This window comes from Ipomoea triloba, chromosome 1, assembly GCF_003576645.1.
Source record: "Ipomoea triloba cultivar NCNSP0323 chromosome 1, ASM357664v1".
Classification (NCBI taxonomy): domain Eukaryota; kingdom Viridiplantae; phylum Streptophyta; class Magnoliopsida; order Solanales; family Convolvulaceae; genus Ipomoea; species Ipomoea triloba.
Window position 1 is genome coordinate 32,729,380 of NC_044916.1, and position 23,008 is coordinate 32,752,387.

Here is a 23,008-nt window from a genome sequence, read left to right on the forward strand (position 1 = left end):
TTAATTTTGAGTGATTTTTATACCTTATATTTTAAAATTTTGGATACATTTGACTTAAATGAAATAAATATAATTTTTATAATCTAATTAATATATATGAAATTTCAATATATGATATCTGGACTAAACTTATATTGCGATATAATATACACAAAATTATAAACCAATAATATATTTGTGTTCATCAAAATCTAAAACTTGGTGTATATCGTAGAGTTCAAATATTATTTGTGATATAATATAAATAATTTATAACATTAAACATCAACAAATAAATTGTGTTTATATAAATGACATGATAAAATCATATCATTTGAATTTTATTTTTTAATGGGTCATAGGGATACGACCCAAATAATAATTAAAGTAAGAGATGGGTTTGACCAAGGCGATCCAATTATAAAGGTGAGGGTGGATTTTTTTTATTTTTTTTTAATGAAAAGATGGTTAATTGTGCGTTTAGCAGCGTGGTGTGGAGCACAATTCGGAAAAATAAGTGATGTAGAAGAGCGATTGGCTACGCTGGCGGAGCGTCAACTGGCGACCTAGACATTATATCTTGGTTTACCCAGTTGTAACTGATCACCCAAGTGGAAGGGCAGACCGCTCGAGCAGACCTCTGACGGGCAGCTTAGGTAGGCCGCTTAAACGAGACACTCTGACGGACTACCTATACGGACTACTCAAGTGGACTGCTTTGACAAACCCTTCAGGTAGTTAGTGACAGTCAAAATGTGGCCTACGACGTGACGCCCAGAGAGATATTTGGCGAGAGAGCGTAACACCTAATGGAACATGTGTACGACATATGAGGGCAAAGAGTTATGGTATACTCACTTGTCCATGACCCCACGACCCAATGAGTACTATAAAAGGGGGAAGAGGTCTTAATTCGGGGCATCATCATCATTAGCTCTCCTTGTCTCTTGACTTCTCCTTCAACCAACGGCGCAACACTAGTTAGCAGTGGTAGTCCACCCCCGTGGTTAGGCCCCTTGTGCCAAATTCGTTCCCTTTGTTTATTTAGTACATTTTCAGTCCATTTGTATTATTTAAGGGCCTTTAACCTTGTCGATTTAATACATTTTTTGTACCAATTGTTCGATATCAACATGAGTCTATGGTGGGTTCGGTTCATTCAAAACATTAGTTTTCATTACAAAATATATTAAAATTTTGTTTATTAATTCATTTATAAACAATTTTCAATAAGAATAAAAAACTAAGATCATAAAAATACTAAGTTGTCTTAAAATTTGTAATAGAATGTAAATATTGACAACGTCAGTAAAGTTGTGAGACTACATGTGATTAAATTAAAAGTTGTGGAATAAACGTAACAACACCACAATAATTTGTGTTCATTAAAAACTCTAACAAAATATTATTTATTATAAAATATACGATACGGTTTCATCAAGAAGACAACTAAGGTGGTAAAATATTAAGTTGTCATAAAATTAGCAATAATTTATTGGAAGTCACAATAGAGATCAATACCAAGACTAAATGTGATTAAATAAAAAAATTAGAAATAAATGTGACAATATTACCATAATCGTGAAATTGTAAAATTAATTAATTAATTATTATTTTTTAGTTATGAATATGCTAGATTGCTAGTGGAGACAACAATTCAAATGTTCAAGCTTACAAATATTTTAGAATTTAGATATTGCGTTTAATTTTTGGTTGTAAAGTATTTATCGATTTATTAGTGATTTAGTGTATACTTTTAAATATTACTAAACAAATAAAATAATTTATATTTATTCACACGCAAAAAAAAAAAAAAAAAAAAACCCCACACACACTTGCAATTATATTGTCATGTTTTTATTTATTTATTTATTTATTTATTATTATTATTTTTTAATATTTACATGCTTCTCCATGTTATGTTTCTTTGAAACTGTTTTTGTTTTTTAAAGTAGGCGCGCAGCACTGAACTCTCTGCCTCTCCGGGAAGAAATGGAAACATCAGTCCCTTCATCGATGTCCGGTTTAGACGACTGGGATCGTCCTTTCACTGATCTAGAGCTCCTAGAAATCGAAGCCGCTTTTCAATCTGCCACCAACAAGCGCAACGATTCGGATAAGTCCTCCGCTCCCGCTGCCGAAGACGAGGTTAACGGCGATGGAAATAAATTTCGCCGGAACCATCGCCGGAGACTGCCTGAATCACTCTTCTCCACTTCTTTTTCCCTGGCCCCATGCCCTAGAAGTCGATTTAAGCATCAATGTAATGTATTATATTCTCTCCCGACGCTCTTGTTTTTGAATTCTTAACAAAAAAATTATTTTGTTTTTGATGTTTTTTTCCTGATTTGTGTCGATTGGATTATTTTAGTGAATAGGTTCCCCGCACTAGCATTCAGGGGGCGTGTTGTATATAGCAGAACTGCAGTTGAGGCAGAGAAATCTGCAGCAGAGCTTTTAAATTTTATTGAAACGAGGAAGAGAGCAGAAGGTGTAGTTGCTCTGGGATTTGACATTGAATGGAAACCCACTTTCAAAAGAGGTAGGTATACAACCCTTCCAGGCCCCATTTGGATATGTAAATTTTGTAATATTGTTTTCTAATATTGCCTGAGCAATTTAAGCCTCCATTCTAATGCAAATATCCAAGAATCTCGAGAATTCTGTTCATGGATATTAAGTCCTTGGTGTTTAGGTTTCACTTGAATTCTTCTATGATAGCTCAATAACTATTGGTTTGAAATTTTAATTCTTTGTATTGTCAATTATTGAACTTCTAATCACACAAAGCCATAAGTCAAATCCTTTAAGCATTTGGAAATCCTTGTGAAGGCAAGGTTTTCATAATCATATCAGGTGCTGCATATCCTTTGATCTAGGCCAAGAGTCCAAGACAGATACTAATCTCACAGAAAGCTCTCATTTCTGGGATGTTCCTCAATGTCCAAGTGCGTCTTTTCTCTTGCTGATGTGTGGATGAGTACTCGGAAATCATTCCCTTAATGGCTTTTCCCGTGAAGATAATGCAAAATCCCCTCTTGAAAATTTGACAGAAAGATACTCCCCGCGTCAAAGATAATAGACAGAGCTTAATAGCATATAGTATCACCTTCTAAAATTGTTCATAGTGGTATCAAAATGGTTTTTTTTTTTTTTTTTTTTTTTTAAACACATTCATACCCAAAGGAATTTATACCAATATTTACTAGAGTAGGCACAAGAAATTTTAATTTCTTTACTGCAATAGCTCATGGTATTAGGTTCAGGATGACCCTGATTATGCTTTTCCTTTTCTTTCTTTATTGAAAAGAGTAACTCTGGAAAGTTTTACTTGTCTTTAAAACTTTTGGTGACGAAATTTGATAATTCATTTTTTCTAGTCTGCAAATGGTGTTGATGGTAGAGGAACATTAACTTCTACATAATGGTGTTTGCCATTTAATTTTGAAAAATGAAAAGATCTTTGAATTTCAAGTATATCATACTAGTATGTTGGACTTCTTGGTTACATGCTGTATTTTCAAAGTTAATACATCAAAGTGTAGGGTGTTGCTAGTTGGTTATTAGCTTCTCCATGCAGGTGTTGCCCCTGGGAAAGCGGCTGTTATGCAGATATGTGCGGAGATGAACCGTTGTTATGTTTTCCACATATTCCATTCTGGAATCCCTCAAAATCTGCAGACACTTCTTGGGAATTCTGTTACTGTGAAGGTTAGCATCTTTTCATATTTTCTGAAATTTATTGTAAAATGCGTTTTATTTTTATTTTGTTTTGCTTTGTTTTTTTTTTTTTTTTTTGGGGGGGGGGGGGGGGGGGGGTTNGGGGGGTTGGGTCATTCTACATGTTTTCTGATGCTATTAACATGTACAGGTGGGAGTAAACATCGCGAATGATGCTCATAAGGTTTTTCTAGATCATAATGTACCTGTAAGAAATTTGGAAGATCTATCTGCGCTAGCCAATCTAAAGATTGGTGGAGTTCCCAAAAATTGGAGTCTAGCATCATTGACAGAAACACTCTTTTGCAAACAGGTAACATGGTGCCCTCATAATGAATACATTTGATGCTACTTGTGGTTATATTGTTATTCAAACCCTTGAGCTAAAAAGCAATGAATGGTGATGGCATCTGCTTTGCCTGTTGTACTTTTTGCCATTTTCCAAATTTAGTATGAATACTGTTGCCTTCTTGTTTCCTTTCATTGCGCATGGAGGTTGACACTTATGTTTGTCTAAGTGTTTATTGGTATTGGAATTGCATGTGGATAGCATCAAGGCATTAATTGAATATGAACAGTGTATTGGCTTAAGTAGGAGCTTGTTTTGCAATTTTGCATCCAATTTGTGTTTCAAAATATGCAACTTGCTTATAGATGGTGTATCCTAGTACAAGTGTCTGATCTGCTGGGTATTCTGTATCATGTGCAATATCATTTGGGAAATAAAGCTTACAACCTCCATCAATACCATCATCTATATTATTTCATTTCTTTCCTACTAAAAGATCTTGCTTATCTTATTTTGTTTTATCCAGTGCTTCAGTTTTCCTTTGTTTACCTGATGTTAGCCTTGAATATTATCTCTTAGTGTGTTATTCAATTGAATGTTTTGGACTTCTGTAGCTCCCTAAGCCAAACCATATAAGATTGGGAAATTGGGAGACTCCAGTTTTATCAAAAGAACACCTAAATTATGCTGCCACAGATGCTTTTGTTTCATGGCACCTATATCAGGTAAATGAACTGTTATTGGTGCATCTTTTTTTTTTTTCTTCACTTTCATTATTGCTCTCTCTTATCTTCCCTTTTGAAACATCTTTTCATCTTCATTATAGGCGTTGAAGAGCCTTCCTGAGCCTGAGGCTGTTGATAATAAGAGCAATGAACCAGAGCATGTGAGCAGTGAGTGAGGTGTGATTGTCAACTATTGTTTGAATAGTAGTGGCAGCTGTAACATCAGTTACATCTGGACTATTAAATTTCGCGCTTATCTGGTCCAGTCCAAGTGTCCAACCATCTTGCTTGATGCCGTTATATATCCATTTGCTCTAGCCAAACCTTTTCTTATCCAGAGGCACAAGTCACTGCTTATGAGGTACTTTTAGCTAGTGCAATGCATCCTGAACCTTATTGGAGGAGTGTCAGTTTCTCAATCTGGATCATATTACTGAATTAGTTCATAGAATCATAGCTATTTGTTTGGTTAAAGTTATTCTTCTGTGATAAGAAATGGTGTTCTTTGGTTATGTACCCATCTTTCTCTCTTGAAATCAATACTTTCGTTGTAAACGATATCATCAAAAACCTTGCTTCTGGTTCGTTTCAAGGAGTGAGATTAGTTTGATACATAAAATTTTCATCGGTCCTGATCAGTCCTGAATTACAGAATTTTCTCTGCTTCAAGAAACTCATACTGCACCATGCAACAAGTCCTCAAGTATTGTTGTATACTCCCCAATGAGAAGTCACCAAGAAGTTGGAAAAGGAGTTGAAGTTGATTGTGGTTTCTCCAGAATATCAAGTGGCATTTGATGATCTTGTGCAATAGAAGATTGATACTTGTCAGAGAATTAAATAGTTTTTATTTATTTATTTATTTTTATTTTTTTGGTTGAGAAATTGAGTCTTTTCTTCTATGCTGTGATATTTTACTGAATTTGCTGCCCCCCTGCAAAAAAGATGGATTGTGTATCTATTTTAAATTGAACATTTAAAGTTTTATGCATTTGAAAACTATTTTCTTTTGGTTTATCAATTTCTAAATATTTAATTTTGGATTAATCTTGGTTAAAAGTGTTAAAATGTTGGCCTTCTTAGTTTAATCTTTCATGTCAATCTATTGTAATCGCACTGAAGAGAAAAATTGAATACATGCTAAATATATTTATGACAAAACAAAAGATTTGTGAGAAATTTGTGTTGATTATATTTGGTTATACCAATTTTTTATTACTGTGTTATAAATGTTAATAATACTCGGTTCTTTTTTTTTTTTTTTTTTTTTTGAATACTACTGACTCTGTTACAATGTAGTATCTGTTTATTAATACTCGGTTCTTAAAAATTAAGAAGTTAATGTTATTTATTAAAATTTTACATTTTAGTTCATTAATTTATATAAAATTGATATTTTTTTATCGTTTAAAAATTAAACCCCACAAAAGGGATTAATTTTTAAGTTAGATGATTAATTTTTTTTAATTATAAATTTTATTTGCTTTTTTTTTTTTAATTATAGATTTAAAGCAAAAATATAATTTAAAATTGAGTATTATTACTCCGTATTATGTCTGATGAAATTAATCGTTTGCTTTATATAATTATATCGATGATCCACCATCGGTACAAATTCGATCTTTCACATAGCAAAACCCAAAACCCAAAACCCCTGTGCTCCCATGTGCACTCTTCTTCCTCGCTCAGCACGTTCCCGTTTTCCCTCTCAATCATATTACTAACTGCAGTAGCAACTCGCAACAAAGGAGATGAGTGCCCCTGAACATCTTCCTCAAGTATCAGTGCAAGACCTTGATGATGATAAAGAAGAAATCAAGAATCTCCAAATGGGCATTTCTGAAACACTTCAAGATTCAGACTGTCACGCCATCAACACCCTTAATCTTGAAGGCGCCGCTTCTGAAATTGGCAACGGTATTAACGGGGCTTCAAACGAGAAGAAAATGAACAAGCCAAGCCGAAGGAGTAGAGCTGCCAATGTTGCTGCCGTTGAGGAGGAGGGCCGGCAAGACTGCGACAAGTTGACGAAAGAAGATAAGAAGGGTTTTTACTCTAGGAAGGAGTTGGAGGCTCTGAGGTTTGTGAGTTTAGAAGAGCAAAGGAAGAAATGGATCGAGGTGTACTGTGGCCTAGGGGCCGATGTGCAGAAGGAGTATGATGGCCTCCTTCGCTCCATTCATCAGAAGCAGCTCGTGGACTTTGATCCTCGGAGAAAGTTCGGGAAGGCCCGCCATGTCTCATTTGGTATAATTTCTTCGGCTCTCACACAACGGTTTATCTTATTTTTGTTCCTCTTGTATGGTTAATTTGTCTTTCTTGTAAATTCTACATTCATTGATATACTGTTGTGCTTAGTATGTATGTAAATCATTATCTCTTTTCAATTAAATCATTGTCATTGCTGAAGTTGTATGTAAAGGCATGTGGTGCAGCATTCTATTGTGAATTGAGTTGAAATGAAATGTATATTTATATTTTTTGCAAGCATACATACCGGGGTTTGTGGTCAGTGTTACTTGGGTGTGTTTATCTTTTAAGTTGCTGAATATATACATTATGCCTCGTAGGTGATGATAGTAATTCAGAACTCTTGGAGGGTCAGAGGGAACGCACAAATGTGACTAATCCTGCTTTGGGTTGTGCCGCGAGCAACGAAAATGATGACTCAATTGTGGAAAGAGAAGGCAGTGACTATGATGATAGTGATGAAGATTATAGTGGCATCCGGAAGCCTGCCCTTTTTGTTACAGGAGAACCCAATTTTGATTCTGTTCATCCTGAAGACGGATTAGAATATCTCAGGCGTGTAAGGTACATATTCATCATAACCATATCTCTTTCTGGCTGTTAGAGAGTGAACTTGTTCCTTATGAGTCATGAGAAAAGTATTTGATATATCTATTAACTGATGGATCATAGATGCATGGACTTTGTTGTACTTTTGTGTATTTCACTTATGGTATTGATCATAGGTGGGAAGCAGAACGTTTGCCAAATGTGAAGGTTGCCAAGGTTGAAAGAAGTAAAGTAAACAAAGAACAGAGTGTTTATATGCCCCAAATTCCCGATATTGCAACTTGCCCAGAGCACTTGCTACCCCTTAAAGAGTGGGAGGATGAGTTCCTTGCTGATTTCTCAAAGTTGAGACAGGTATTTCTCTCTCTCTCTTCCCCCCCTCCCCTCTCTCTTTTTTTTTTTTTTTTTTTTTTTTTTTCTGGTCATTTCAAATGTTTCTTTCATGTGGTTTCATCTGCCATGGTGCTTAATTGCTTTTTTTTTTTGGTGGGGGTGGGAGGTCTTAGTGAAGGTTTCTTAGGCCAGTTTCCTTCTATTATTAGTAAATTCCAAAGAGAATGATATTGGAAGCATAAAAATTTACATCACTCTTAAAAAGAAAGAAGGTTGATATGTAATGCCGTTTAAATGAATCAATCCTTTTAGCTCTTAAGAAAGATTTATGCCTTTCTGGAATCTCGAAGTTGGGTTTTATCACAAGCCTAGTCACTTAGTAATGAATTTAACAACTGCAAATAAGCAACTTCATCTTCTTAAGAATCTGCAAGCGTTTTCTGAGGAAGTTCCATTTCACCTGTGAGAATTTTCAATAGGAGCGTAAAAATTACATGCAGAATAACATCTACTAAACCTTTGTGTCATGTTGTTGCAACCCAAGAAAAATAACCTAAACATTGACATTACAAGTGGGAACTCAAAATAGGTATCGTGCTTGACTGATTCTGCTGCAAGTCTGCAGTTTACTTTGTTTAGACAATGACATATTTTACAGGAAGTAAGGATATGCTTGTCTCAACAAAATCTGGATCGAGACTCTAGTATTCAATGATTTAAAACCTTTATTTATTACTGTCATTTCTTGTATCGAGGTATTAAAATCAGGGTCCTGCCCCTGTTTAAGTTCGGTGCTTAAATGTACTGCTCCATTGACTTATTCAGTTTCTTTGTTTTCTGGAATGGCGTAGAAGTATCTTTAAGAATTAACCGAGTTCATCTTTTCAGGCTTTATCACAACTAGAGAGTTCTGGCATTCAAATTTCTAGTCAACCACCCCTAGTTTCTGTTGTTCACCAGGAACAGTCATCGCATCAACTCAGCAACAGCATCATTCTTGAGGATTTCGATATCTTAACATCTGGAGACGATTGTAGCCAATCTGATGCCGGTGATGAGTACACTCTCGAAAATTCCTGCCCTACACTGTCAGTTATTTCAGGGATGGAACCAGTGACTCGAGTATCATTGCTTAGAAAGCGGATAACTGCCCTGGAAAGCACAAACACACTTTCAAGGGATGACTGCTTATGGCTATTTGCTTTATGTGCAGCGGTTGATTCTCCGCTTGATGCTGACGCCTCCGCATCCCTTAGATCTTTACTCAGAAAATGCGCAAGCTTGCGAGCTGAAAAAACAACCATGAATGACGAAGTTATTATGCTCAATATTTTGGCAACAATATCTGGTAGATACTTTGGGCAGGCTGGAAACTGAGTCTGTTGGCACTTGGCAAACATTTGTCTTGTTAAACATGTGCAATTTTCTTTCTCAGTCCTGCCAAGTTTCTTTGTCATACATGTAATTTTCTAGCCAAACACGGTCTTTCTGGTGTTCAGATTTTAGCAAAGTTCACAGCTTAATGACTTGTACTCGTAAGTCTTTCTTCTTCTTTTTTTTTTTTTTCAATATAATTACTCCGTATTATACTAACGGGTCAAGGACTATAGTGTAAGACAACTGCATTCACAACATTTAAAACAATCGAGTGATTAGGGAGCATTAAGTTCCATATTTAATTGTTTTCAAAAAAAAAAAAAAGTTCCATATTTTTTTTTTTTTGAAAACAAAACCGCCGAATAGGCTATTATAAAAGTAAAGCAATAGTGTTTGGAGGGACAGAGTCCCAATACAAAATGGATGCCTGAGAACCAGCAGAAACAGCTAGAGTGTGAGCCAAGGAATTCAAAGCTCTAGAAATCAAACTAATATGACAATTCAAAAATGAAGATAAAAAAGTCTTGCAAGCATCAATAAATAAACCAGCGTAGGAATGAGAGGCCTCCGGCCTTTGTAGAGCACTGTGATGAACAAAGTCGATGCCCCTGTTCTTGAGCCAAGCTAATGCTTCTTTACACGCAGCAACTTCCGCCATGAGAGGAGAGAAACAATCCGGCAAAGGCCCTCCACATGCAGCCACAAAACCACCGTGAGCCGTTACGAGAACAGCCCCGAAAGCCGCCTTGAGAGTGTTGTGATGGAAGCTGGCATCAACGTAGCATCTCAGAGTAGCAGTGTGGTGAACGTGCTGCACTTCTTCCACCAGCGACGCAGCTTGAGCCACCTGATGCTGAGGCGCATTCACCGCCGTCCACGCATGCAGCGTAGCCGCGGCAGTAGCCACCAATCTCCTCGGCGTTGGGAGAAAGCCATCCCACACTGCGTTGTTCCTTGCGCGCCAGATACGGTACAAGATAGCTACAGCCATACAAACATTTTCTTCGGTCAAGGAACTCATCATATTTGCACACCACAGATTAAATGAGTCACCAACAATGCTAGAGAAAGGTAAAAGTGATTCATGCCAAACTAGTTGTGAGAAATCACATAAAATTAGTGCATGCATTGTATTCTCATGACTCAACCCACGCATTGGACATTCCGGATTCACCTCAACCCTCTTTAAAAGCAAATTAGTAGTCACCGGGAGGATGTCATTGAGGGCCCTCCACAAAAATGTCTTCCATTTGGGAGGAACTTTAATTTTCCACAAAGAGGTCCAATCAACAAAGCAGTTTGGTGAACCCTCATAGTTACCAACAATAAAACGATAGCCCCCTTTGACCGAATAACAGCCTTTCGGGTCTCCAAACCAATACCATGAGTCCTCATAGCCCGGGGAGATAGGCACTCTCATAATACGAGTCACATCATCTGGGGCGAAAATATCAGTCAGAATAGAATAATCCCAGGAGCTTGAGCCTTCATCAATCAATCCTGCAACAAGAGAGCCAGACAACTGTGGGGGCATAGGCGTATTAATCATTGGGTTAAGGTCATCAGGGAGCCAGGGATGGCCCCAGATTAACGTTGATTTCCCATCCCCAATTCTTCTTCTCACACCTTGGCATACCAAGTCATGGGCAGCCATAATACTTCTCCAACAGTAACTAGGACAGTTTCCCACTGTAGCATCAACAAAGGAGGATTTGGGGAAGTACCTTGCTTTATATACTCTAGCAACAAGGGAGTGAGGCATTGTTAAGAACCTCCAAGCCTGCTTACCCAGCATAGCCAAGTTAAAGGCACGAAGATCTTTGAACCCCAGTCCACCAAACTTTTTAGGCACACTCCTATGCCCTCCAATGGATCCTTTTCTCTGAACCAGACCCCCACCAAAACTTGTTCATGGCTCTCTCAATTGACAAACAAACCGAATCAGGGAGCAGAAAAACCCCCATTGAGAAGGTAGGCATAGCTTGGGCCACACTTTTCAACAAGACTTCTTTCCCTGCCTGAGATAACAACTTTTTATTCCAAGAACCAATTCTTTGCTTAATTTTATCTTCAATATAAGAGAAAGCATTCCTCTTATTCCTTCCCACAAATGCCGGAAGGCCCAGGTACTTCCCAAAATTAGAGGCCTGATTAACACCTAGCACCCCTGCAACCTCAGCTCTATCATGCTCAGTAGTATTTTTGCTAAATCAGACACTCGACTTATGATAATTCACGGCCTGCCCAGACATTTGTTCATACTGATTTAAGCAATACTTTACCACACCTGCTTCTTGAGTATTGGCCTTAAAAAATAAGAGACTGTCATCTGCAAAGAAAAGATGTGAGATAGGAGGAGCACCTCTAGCCACCCTGCACCCATGTATGGCCCCTTCAACTTGAGCCTTCTGAAGCAACAGAGAGAGCCCTTNCCCGAAAGCCGCCTTGAGAGTGTTGTGATGGAAGCTGGCATCAACGTAGCATCTCAGAGTAGCAGTGTGGTGAACGTGCTGCACTTCTTCCACCAGCGACGCAGCTTGAGCCACCTGATGCTGAGGCGCATTCACCGCCGTCCACGCATGCAGCGTAGCCGCGGCAGTAGCCACCAATCTCCTCGGCGTTGGGAGAAAGCCATCCCACACTGCGTTGTTCCTTGCGCGCCAGATACGGTACAAGATAGCTACAGCCATACAAACATTTTCTTCGGTCAAGGAACTCATCATATTTGCACACCACAGATTAAATGAGTCACCAACAATGCTAGAGAAAGGTAAAAGTGATTCATGCCAAACTAGTTGTGAGAAATCACATAAAATTAGTGCATGCATTGTATTCTCATGACTCAACCCACGCATTGGACATTCCGGATTCACCTCAACCCTCTTTAAAAGCAAATTAGTAGTCACCGGGAGGATGTCATTGAGGGCCCTCCACAAAAATGTCTTCCATTTGGGAGGAACTTTAATTTTCCACAAAGAGGTCCAATCAACAAAGCAGTTTGGTGAACCCTCATAGTTACCAACAATAAAACGATAGCCCCCTTTGACCGAATAACAGCCTTTCGGGTCTCCAAACCAATACCATGAGTCCTCATAGCCCGGGGAGATAGGCACTCTCATAATACGAGTCACATCATCTGGGGCGAAAATATCAGTCAGAATAGAATAATCCCAGGAGCTTGAGCCTTCATCAATCAATCCTGCAACAAGAGAGCCAGACAACTGTGGGGGCATAGGCGTATTAATCATTGGGTTAAGGTCATCAGGGAGCCAGGGATGGCCCCAGATTAACGTTGATTTCCCATCCCCAATTCTTCTTCTCACACCTTGGCATACCAAGTCATGGGCAGCCATAATACTTCTCCAACAGTAACTAGGACAGTTTCCCACTGTAGCATCAACAAAGGAGGATTTGGGGAAGTACCTTGCTTTATATACTCTAGCAACAAGGGAGTGAGGCATTGTTAAGAACCTCCAAGCCTGCTTACCCAGCATAGCCAAGTTAAAGGCACGAAGATCTTTGAACCCCAGTCCACCAAACTTTTTAGGCACACTCCTATGCCCTCCAATGGATCCTTTTCTCTGAACCAGACCCCCACCAAAACTTGTTCATGGCTCTCTCAATTGACAAACAAACCGAATCAGGGAGCAGAAAAACCCCCATTGAGAAGGTAGGCATAGCTTGGGCCACACTTTTCAACAAGACTTCTTTCCCTGCCTGAGATAACAACTTTTTATTCCAAGAACCAATTCTTTGCTTAATTTTATCTTCAATATAAGAGAAAGCATTCCTCTTATTCCTTCCCACAAATGCCGGAAGGCCCAGGTACTTCCCAAAATTAGAGGCCTGATTAACACCTAGCACCCCTGCAACCTCAGCTCTATCATGCTCAGTAGTATTTTTGCTAAATCAGACACTCGACTTATGATAATTCACGGCCTGCCCAGACATTTGTTCATACTGATTTAAGCAATACTTTACCACACCTGCTTCTTGAGTATTGGCCTTAAAAAATAAGAGACTGTCATCTGCAAAGAAAAGATGTGAGATAGGAGGAGCACCTCTAGCCACCCTGCACCCATGTATGGCCCCTTCAACTTGAGCCTTCTGAAGCCTGCACCCATGTATGGCCCCTTCAACTTGAGCCTTCTGAAGCAACAGAGAGAGCCCTTCAGCACAGATAATAAATAGATATGGGGAAAGGGGGTCCCCCTGTCGTAGGCCTCGAGTAGGAAAGATCGAAAGGGGGTCCCCCTGTCGTAGGCCTCGAGTAGGAAAGATCATTTCACTGCTATCTCCATTAACCAAGAAGGTATAGGAAACTGTAGTAACACAGAGCATTATTAAGTCCACCCAAGCATTAGCAAAGCCCAGGGCCAGCAACATTCGTCGGAGAAAAGGCCATTCCATTCTGTCATAAGCCTTTGCCATGTCCAGCTTCAAAGCTCCCCAGCCCACCATACCACACTGTTTTCTATTCAAGTAATGCCCAACCTCCGCAGCCACCAGGATATTATCCGTTATGAGCCTATTTGGGATAAAGGCACTCTGCGACTCGGATATGATGTCACCGAGCAAATGCTTCATCCTATTTGCCAACACTTTAGCCATGACCTTGTAAACCACATTGCACAGAGCAATAGGCCTGAGATCCGAAACTGACTCCGGAATATTCTTCTTTGGAATCAGTACCACATTAGTATCATTCAGGCCATCTTTGGAATCAGTACCACATTAGTATCATTCAGGCCATCAGGAAAAGAGCAAGAGTTCAAACAGTTAAGCACAAAGGCCGACACATCCCCACCAACCACATCCCAATAATGCTGATAAAACCCAGGGTTCATCCCATCAGGACCTAGAGCTTTATCAGGAAACATAGCAAACAAGGCGATTTTGACCTCGTCACAACCAAACGGACGCAACAGAAGATCATTATCACTCTGAGAGACCCGGGGAATAACAGAGCTAAAGAAAGACTCATCAAGGGCACATCCATTAGAATGAAAAATATTTTCAAAGTAGGACATGACAACAGGCATCATAGCCTGGCCCTCCACCCACACACCATCATTATATTTTAACCTGACCAACGTATTTTTCTTTCTACGGGTAGAGGCATACCTGTGAAAGAAGCGGGTGTTTGCATCAGCTCCCCTCAACCAATGCTGCTTGGCACGTTGCTTCCAGAAAGCATCCTCCTGAGCTTCAAGGCGGGTTAACTGATCTTCCAACCTTCGAAACTCAGACAAGGAGGCCGTGTCTCTGGACCCTCGCAAAACTAACTGGCTCTTGCGGAGAGTTCTGATCTTTTCACCGAACTTATGAAAGTGGTCACCCCCCNTATGGGGAAAGGGGGTCCCCCTGTCGTAGGCCTCGAGTAGGAAAGATCATTTCACTGCTATCTCCATTAACCAAGAAGGTATAGGAAACTGTAGTAACACAGAGCATTATTAAGTCCACCCAAGCATTAGCAAAGCCCAGGGCCAGCAACATTCGTCGGAGAAAAGGCCATTCCATTCTGTCATAAGCCTTTGCCATGTCCAGCTTCAAAGCTCCCCAGCCCACCATACCACACTGTTTTCTATTCAAGTAATGCCCAACCTCCGCAGCCACCAGGATATTATCCGTTATGAGCCTATTTGGGATAAAGGCACTCTGCGACTCGGATATGATGTCACCGAGCAAATGCTTCATCCTATTTGCCAACACTTTAGCCATGACCTTGTAAACCACATTGCACAGAGCAATAGGCCTGAGATCCGAAACTGACTCCGGAATATTCTTCTTTGGAATCAGTACCACATTAGTATCATTCAGGCCATCTTTGGAATCAGTACCACATTAGTATCATTCAGGCCATCAGGAAAAGAGCAAGAGTTCAAACAGTTAAGCACAAAGGCCGACACATCCCCACCAACCACATCCCAATAATGCTGATAAAACCCAGGGTTCATCCCATCAGGACCTAGAGCTTTATCAGGAAACATAGCAAACAAGGCGATTTTGACCTCGTCACAACCAAACGGACGCAACAGAAGATCATTATCACTCTGAGAGACCCGGGGAATAACAGAGCTAAAGAAAGACTCATCAAGGGCACATCCATTAGAATGAAAAATATTTTCAAAGTAGGACATGACAACAGGCATCATAGCCTGGCCCTCCACCCACACACCATCATTATATTTTAACCTGACCAACGTATTTTTCTTTCTACGGGTAGAGGCATACCTGTGAAAGAAGCGGGTGTTTGCATCAGCTCCCCTCAACCAATGCTGCTTGGCACGTTGCTTCCAGAAAGCATCCTCCTGAGCTTCAAGGCGGGTTAACTGATCTTCCAACCTTCGAAACTCAGACAAGGAGGCCGTGTCTCTGGACCCTCGCAAAACTAACTGGCTCTTGCGGAGAGTTCTGATCTTTTCACCGAACTTATGAAAGTGGTCACCCCCCACCTCCTCAGCCTCACCGAACTTATGAAAGTGGTCACCCCCCACCTCCTCAGCCTTTGACCACATATGAAAGTGGTCACCCCCCACCTCCTCAGCCTTTGACCACACAGGTTTAAACAGTTAAGGAGCCCACTATTCATACCATCCTTCCAAGCATTCTCCACAACCTCCCTACACCCCTCATCCAGAAGCCAAGCCATCTCAAATTTGAAAGCCTTTGAAGCCCCACGTGTGTGCATCCTAGCCGGATTCACACTCAAATAGATAGCAGAATGATCCGAGGTACGGGTCATAATGTTCTCCACGTAAGCTTCATCCCGTAAAGCACACCAACTTGAGGACGCCAAGACCTTATCCAGCTTCTCCTCAATCCACCCTGCAGTGCCCTTTCCTCTCTCCCAGGTGTACTGATAGCCCTGCATGGGCAGCTGAAACAAACTACAGTCATCCAAGGCCTCCCCGAACCCCTGGAGTAGGTTGGTAGGGTGCGGGTTTCCCCCTCTCTTCTCCGACTGATATAGAAGATCATTGAAATCCCTTAAGGCAACCTAGGGTAAGACAGATCTACTCGCCAAGGACCTAAGCAAGTCCCACGATTCACTTCTCCTTCCTCGGTCAGGAATCCCATAAAAGCACGTCATTCGCTAACATGGAGAACTCACCATGCTTACTTCTACATCAATATGATTTCTAGAATAGCTCAACAACCTGGCCGTACAATTCTTCCTCCAAAACAGAGCCAAACCACCACTTAAACCAACTGGATCAACATAAAACAGTCCCTCGAAACCAAGCTTGACACGAAGACGCTCTGCATGTACCCGCCCCACCTTGGTTTCCATCAGATAGAGGAACTCAGGCTTCTTAGAGGACACAAGGCCCATAATCTCTCGAACTGTGCGTGGATCGCCTAAGCCACGACAGTTCCAACTGATAGCACTCATGATGATGGGCGGGTCTGGGAACCAGAACCCGCCAACAACAAGTTTTTTGGAACATCTGTCATCTGAACATCACCATTACCACCTCCAACACGTCTGCTTGCCCCTCCATTCGAGCCCTCACGGCGTCTCTTTGAGACAGCCACAACCGCCGAAGCCTGACGAGAGCCCTCGACAGCCGGACACTCATCCGACGTAGCATCCGCAACAACCGGCGAACCTGGCAGAGTATCAGCTCGAGAGGGTCCTTCTGGCGGAATCAACCAGGCCTCTCCGACCGCCCTAGGACCTCGACCGCCACCAGCTCTAAGATCGGCGCCGAACGGGTATTGATCAACCGCCATTGGTGACTCCCTAGCTTTAATGCAGAATTTGTATGAATGGCCCAACATTCCGCAAAAGAAGCAGTAAGTGTGGAGTCTTTCATACTTAAAAGGAACCCAGCATGAAGATTTATCCCTTTTGATCAACCTCATACCACGGCGTAAAGGACGATCAACCGGAATAGAGACTCGAATTCGATAGAAAGTTCTCCAGGGCACACCAACAAACCTTTCGTCACAACGAATGAAGGAGCCAATAAAATTTCCTATCTGTTCTTGAACTATATCGGACGTATATCCAAGTGGCAGGTCGTAAACCTGTACCCACATGTCAATGGAATCAAGAACAACCTCCCCTGGGAGCACACCAACGCATACTTGTCTGCAAACAAGAGTATTATTCTCAAAGGACCAGGGCCCCTCCTCAAGCACCCGCAACATATCTGACTCGTGATAGAAGACGAAGAGGAATAAATTCGGTTGGAGCTCAGTAACCTGCACTCCCTTGACAGGTTGTCATACCGATGCCATAACTTGCCGCATAAACTCAACTTTAACAAGCTTAACAGTCAGGAATCGGCCAGCAATAACCCAGGTTTCCTCCCCTCCAACCTGAGCGACACCTACTCCCTCTCCAACCGGTTCGAAACCTTCTTGCTCATCCTCCAACGCTAGATCAGCCCAACGTGCCGTAAGCCTCCCAACACCCCCATCGTTCGCTCCTGTCGCCATGCAGAAAGGGAAAACAAAACGCAAACAGACGAAAAACACTGTACGAACAGCGAAAAAGGCCGACGAGATTACTCGGAAAGAACACGGAAGAAAGAAAACCTAGGAAAACCCTAGTAGAGGAAGCAAAACCCTAGACAATGCTAGAGAGAAAAAATAATTTTTTTTAAAAAAAGTTCCATATTTAATTAATGGAATATGATTTTTTTATAACTATTAAATGATTTGAATTTAATAGTAGAATAAATAAAGTAGTAAAGTAGAGTAATGAATATGATAAATATGTATCAAATTTATAATAAGATACAAAATCCCTAACAAGCAATTTAAACTTGTTCAAATTTAAAAATGTGTTCAAATGATAAAAAATGTAATAATTGAAGGACAAAATTTTTTTTTTTAAAATTATATTAAAAGTGAAAAAATTATTATATATAACTCGTTTAAGGGGAAAAAAAATATTGCTTATACTTAATTTTAAATGTGTATTGTGTAAGTACATGATATTATTGAATTAATTTAAAATGGAGAGAAACAATTGGTAAATTAGAAACAACTCTACATTCCGGTCGATTTCGATTTCAACATCAAGGTAAAATGCCCTGTATTTTTGTTTCATCCTTTTAGTTTCGATATCTTCCGTTTCTCACTTTATGATCTTGACTTTATATGCATCGTTGATTCTTTGGTATGTACAATAAATTGCACAAATTCGCTTGGATTGATTTAACTGAATTTTTATACTTTCTTTTGGGTGAAAAAAATGAATGAAGTAGTTATGAGTCTGGTCAGGCTGCCAATACTAGCATTTAGAGGGCGTGTTATATATAGTAGAACCAAGGACGAGGTTGAGAAATCCGCAGCGGAGCTGCTCCATGTTATTGAAGAGAAGAGAAGACAAGAGGAATCAGTTGCTCTCGGGTTTGATACTGAATGGAAACCTAGTTTTGTGAAAGGTAGGTTTTTCCATCATCCTTTAAACAAATGCTGCTATTATGTTGTCCTTTTTGTCACATTGATGCTAAATTTTGCTTGCCAAATTTTTACCAATCACTCAAGAGCTTTACAGTTTATGTGCTGGATTAGGATATATTTTTTTTTAAGCTGTGTGGCCAATAATTCGGTGTGATTATGCTGAAAGTTACATCTTCCTGATTTTAAGCTGTCAATGTTTTGTTTCAGAGCTAAAAACAGAAAGAAAGTGTGGCTCAATTGCCAACCTTAACTACAAAGGGAATGCTAGTAGAATCTTTCATTTTGCATATAATCTAGTTCATTTATTCAAATAGTGATTTAAACAGTGAAGTGCTCAAATTATGCTGTAAACCTGGTTAACATCACTTTATGCTCCCAAAATGACATGGTATGGGCGTATAGTGACTGTATTTGCAACTTTCCTATTGGCTTGGAATTACGATTTGGACTAATGGCATTGCAATTTGCATTTAACATTTCTAACCACTCCATAATTCCTTTTTCCTTTTTGGATTGAAATTGATAAATATGTAGGCCATTGGCAATTAAATTCCGTGTACAAACATTTAATTTAGGGTAAACAGTTCACAATGATGAAAATTCATTCATCTGTTGAACCTATACTAAGTAAACTGGTTAATGTTTTGTTTCCTACTTTTTAACATGGGTGAGATGATAGATGATTATGAAGGTTGCCTTTTGAGCTAGCTTTTAATTTATTTGGCACACAGAGATGGTGTACCAGGCTCATAATATACCAATAAGAATAAAGTGTGTGCTTGGTGGCTAAGTGCTTAATTAGTGGTTGACTATTTACTTTTAGATCATGAGTTCAAGCCATGTACACTATAATCTTTGTTAGAGACTTCAATGTATTAATGCTGAATCGAGTGCTTCTGTGCAGGTGTTTCACCAGGGAAGGCTGCTGTTGTTCAGATTTGCGGAGACATGGACAATTGTTATGTTTTTCATATCTTTCATTCTGGAATCTCTCAGAGTCTACAATTGCTTCTTGAGAACTCCACAACACCGAAGGTCCAAAGCTTAACTTTTGTTTAAATTTTGATGAATTTCCTGTAAATACATACTGCACTTGTTATTATTTTCAGTTCTTATACATGATTCATGTAATTACCGTGCTATAAATATGTAGGTTGGAGTAGGCATTGCAATTGATGCTAGCAAGGTTTTCAAAGATCATAATGTACGTCTAAAAGGTTTGAAAGATCTGTCTGCACTTGCAAACCAAAAGCTTCATGGAGGTCCTATAAAATGGAGTTAGCATCACTAACTGAAAAACTCCTTTACAAAAAGGTATTTGGAACTTGTTTTGGAATATGGCATCTATCATTGTGGTTCAAGGCCTGCATCTTTTTCAGAGAAATAACCTGCACACCGACACATCGTGTATGATCAAATGCAATGCCATTTAGGACTGAAAGGCCTATAAGCTCCATTCTGGGGCTATGACTTGTCACATGCCTAATCCTGCCAAAAAATGTTGCTCATCTAAAATTGTTGAACCCAGTGCTTCATTGTTTTAGATTTTTACTCCTGATTTTAGGGTGCCTTATTTTTCAGTCAGATTCAATTGAACATTTTTTTATGCTTGCAGCTTCCCAAGGGGAACTATCTCAGATTGGGAAATTGGGAGACTACAATTTTATCAAAAGAACAACTTAATTATGCTGCCACAGATGCTTATACTTCATGGCAACTATATCATGTAACTGAGAACTCTCCTACTTGATCCATTATTTATCGTCTTACAGACATATCTTATGTACATATTATCTTTTTGTTGCTGCAACTATTTATTTATTGTTGCTGCAGGAACTAAAGAAGCTTCCTGATGTTGATAAAGAAAGCAATTAGGGCAGAGAATGACCTTAGCTTGCTACAACTTTGGTAGCAATTATTGCATTAATGAAAAAAAGTGGGAAATATCTTTTTGTGTTGTAGTGCAATATTCACACATTCAAGTGCACTTGCTGAAGCAATTGGGCTTAGGGACTAGGGAGGCTCTCAAATGGCTGAAGAGCATGTATAATGACAGGGTCCAAGTATAAATGGATGCTCTATTGGTGCTGCAAGGGTTAAACGACAGCGACATAAACACTTCTTTTGACCTCATCATTAATGATATTAAGAAACTAGCATCTTACTTTAGTATCTGCTTTACGTTTGCTAAGCGACATGCTAATACAACCGCCTATTTGTTAGCAAGGGAAGCTGTTGCTAGAGCAGGTTGCATGGAATGGTTTTCCATTCTTTTTAATTATCCTCTTGATGTTGTGAACTTTGACATGAATTAATGAATTTAAATGTTTCTCAAAAAAAAAATTAGTGCACTTTCAAGTCACAGATGTTCTTGTCGCCACTAACATAGTGTACCATCCTTGATGAGGCACTTCAGCTACTGCACTTTCTCAACAAGTAATCTCTGTCACTTTCACGTCTCTTCAATCTGCTCATATATGACAGTAGTAGCTGTTCAATACTTGGGTAATTATTTTTACAGCAGTTCTGATGGTAGATCAAACCATCAAGGTGGTCGGGTGACTGTTTTGCTGGAGCAGAGGTTTGCTGCTTATTCCACACTCCATGTTTAGAGGTACGGACTATGAATTGTACATAGACAGATAGCATGACTTCATTTCATTTAATGCAATTTGGATTGTTCTGTGTTCTTGCAAGCATGGGTTTCCTGAATCTCTTAGCTACAAAAACACAGTTGATAGTTGATTGTTGAGTTGGCATGCTTTTACTCTCATCTTTTAGCTAAAAGAAAATGTGACCGACTTTGGGAGGGGAATTAAAGTTGGTGAACTTTGACTTAGGAAGCCCTTCCATGTGGTGTGGGCCTTTGCCCTTCATATTGTCTCATTCAATTATAGATACTATATTCAGCTCCCCACCACCCCTAACATGTGATTCAAGGTGAAAGAATTTTATTCTTCTTTAATAATGTCTCAAATTCAAACATTATAAATGAAACAATGTGTTATTAGAATTTCACCCATTGTTGATTACGGTTTTTCCCATAGTCTCCATTTGTTCAACCAACCTTCAAAGGGCTTGAGGCCACTTATTTTTTCACCCATTGTTGACTACGATTTTTCCCATAGTCTCCATTTGTTCAACCAACCTTCAGAGGGCTTGAGGCCACTTCTTTTTTCTTTTTAATCTTGTTAGTTCAATGTGGTCTAAATTTTATGTAATTGCCCTTCATTTTCCTTGTATGGAAAAAATTATTGAAAACTTAATGAGGTGATTGAGACTGACTATGGAGTCCATGTGTGAGGGTGTGGGGTGCCATTTGCAAATTGACAAAAGAAAATATGACCCTAGTAAATCCAAGCGATTATTATGGACTATGCGTTTGGCCATACCTTAGAGTAAATTACAACTTCACAATCGATCTTAATTGCTAATTCCACACAGCATTAATTATGTTTTCTTTTTAGCTTTTTAATAATTGATTTTAAACATTTTTGTAATGTAAGTTGAATTGTTAATTGAGGTCTTTAAAAAATATTCAAACTCTCTTTCTCAAAAAAAAAAAAAAAAAAAAAGGTCACACTTGTGTGAGACTGTCTCACGGATTCTTATTCGTGAGACGGGTCGGGTCGGGTCAAAGCATCATGCAAATGTCATACTTATATGTGCAAATCTCACACTTATATGCTCAAATATAACACTAATAAAAAATACAATTTTTGTTACTTATAAGAGAAAAAGTAATACATTTTTCATAATAAGTAACGTTGACAAGTACCTCTCACTTATAAGGGCAAATATAATACTTTTGAAGAAAAATGTAATACTTTTAAATCGAAATGTAAAAGTATTGTATTTTCCCTTAAAAGTATTACATTTACCCTAATAAGTAAAAATTTTTTTATTCATGATTAGTATTACATTTGAGCATATAAGTATGGCATTTGTGCATATAAGTGTTACATTTGCATCTGACCCGACCCGACCCGTTTCACGGTAAGACAGTCGCACACAAGTTTTTGCCAAAAAAAATAATTCAAACTCTCAAGTCTCAAACCTTGAAAGCTTGAAAGCTGAATCTATTGCCGTATGAATTGCCAGATTCTATAGGCATGTTTGCTTGTACAACTTTAAAAACTACTATTTCAAGTATGATTATACTCCGTATTTTTTACAAAAGTCTAAACACTGCTGGTTTTGAGAGTTTCGTATGATGTTTTTAAACACAATTTTGTATCTTCTGACTAGAGTTTTTTTTTTTTTTTTAAATAAATTTATAATGAATTTTGTAAGGAATAATTATAAATAAATTTAAAGAGAGAGAGAGAGAGAGAGTAGTGATTACTGAATGACAGGAAAGCCCCTG

The 23,008-nt window shown here is 39.1% G+C and overlaps 4 protein-coding genes across 5 annotated transcripts; 3 read left to right on the forward strand and 1 right to left on the reverse strand.

The window, feature by feature from the left end:
* Nucleotides 1-1,926: 1,926 nt before the first annotated feature.
* On the forward strand, nt 1,927-5,689 carry LOC115996709 (Werner Syndrome-like exonuclease). 2 transcript variants are annotated; one of them, XR_004093661.1, is made up of 7 exons: nt 1,927-2,242; nt 2,351-2,521; nt 3,560-3,690; nt 3,851-4,012; nt 4,603-4,713; nt 4,815-5,074; nt 5,366-5,689. XR_004093661.1 is itself a non-coding variant. In XM_031236085.1 (7 exons), exons 1-6 carry the CDS (start codon nt 1,972-1,974, stop codon nt 4,887-4,889), a joined length of 921 nt encoding a protein of 306 aa, XP_031091945.1. In that variant the 5' UTR covers nt 1,927-1,971; the 3' UTR covers nt 4,890; nt 4,980-5,689. The 2 variants fall into 2 exon arrangements, 1 of the variants encoding a protein (XP_031091945.1); XM_031236085.1 differs by having other exon boundaries at nt 4,815-4,890; nt 4,980-5,689.
* A 637-nt stretch (nt 5,690-6,326) lies between these two features.
* Nucleotides 6,327-9,384, forward strand: LOC116017745. The gene is made up of 4 exons (XM_031258378.1): nt 6,327-6,960; nt 7,284-7,527; nt 7,689-7,866; nt 8,734-9,384. The coding sequence occupies exons 1-4, from the start codon at nt 6,465-6,467 to the stop codon at nt 9,220-9,222; spliced, it is 1,407 nt and encodes a 468-aa protein (XP_031114238.1). The 5' UTR covers nt 6,327-6,464; the 3' UTR covers nt 9,223-9,384.
* Nucleotides 9,385-9,592: 208 nt separating this feature from the next.
* On the reverse strand, nt 9,593-11,912 carry LOC116012649. The gene is made up of 3 exons (XM_031252276.1): nt 11,510-11,912; nt 11,160-11,389; nt 9,593-11,104 (listed from the first exon to the last, which is right to left on the reverse strand). Exons 1-3 carry the CDS (start codon nt 11,910-11,912, stop codon nt 9,593-9,595), a joined length of 2,145 nt encoding a protein of 714 aa, XP_031108136.1.
* Nucleotides 11,913-11,964: 52 nt separating this feature from the next.
* On the forward strand, nt 11,965-20,985 carry LOC116033849 (Werner Syndrome-like exonuclease). The gene is given in 7 exon segments (XM_031276495.1): nt 11,965-11,992; nt 18,441-18,623; nt 19,547-19,677; nt 19,796-19,916; nt 19,919-19,956; nt 20,258-20,368; nt 20,476-20,985. Coding segments are annotated over 7 exon segments (639 nt in total). The 5' UTR covers nt 11,965-11,979; the 3' UTR covers nt 20,518-20,985.
* The last annotated feature ends 2,023 nt before the right edge of the window (nt 20,986-23,008 follow it).

Coding starts and splice junctions, on each gene's coding strand:
- LOC115996709 (XM_031236085.1), top strand. CDS start 1,972: ATGGAAACATCAGTCCCTTCATCGATGTCCGGTTTAGACGACTGGGAT. Junction 2,522..3,559: donor GAAACCCACTTTCAAAAGAG/GTAGGTATACAA, acceptor TTCTCCATGCAG/GTGTTGCCCCTGGGAAAGCG. Junction 4,714..4,814: donor TTTCATGGCACCTATATCAG/GTAAATGAACTG, acceptor TCTTCATTATAG/GCGTTGAAGAGCCTTCCTGA.
- LOC116017745 (XM_031258378.1), top strand. CDS start 6,465: ATGAGTGCCCCTGAACATCTTCCTCAAGTATCAGTGCAAGACCTTGAT. Junction 6,961..7,283: donor GGCCCGCCATGTCTCATTTG/GTATAATTTCTT, acceptor TATGCCTCGTAG/GTGATGATAGTAATTCAGAA. Junction 7,528..7,688: donor GAATATCTCAGGCGTGTAAG/GTACATATTCAT, acceptor TATTGATCATAG/GTGGGAAGCAGAACGTTTGC.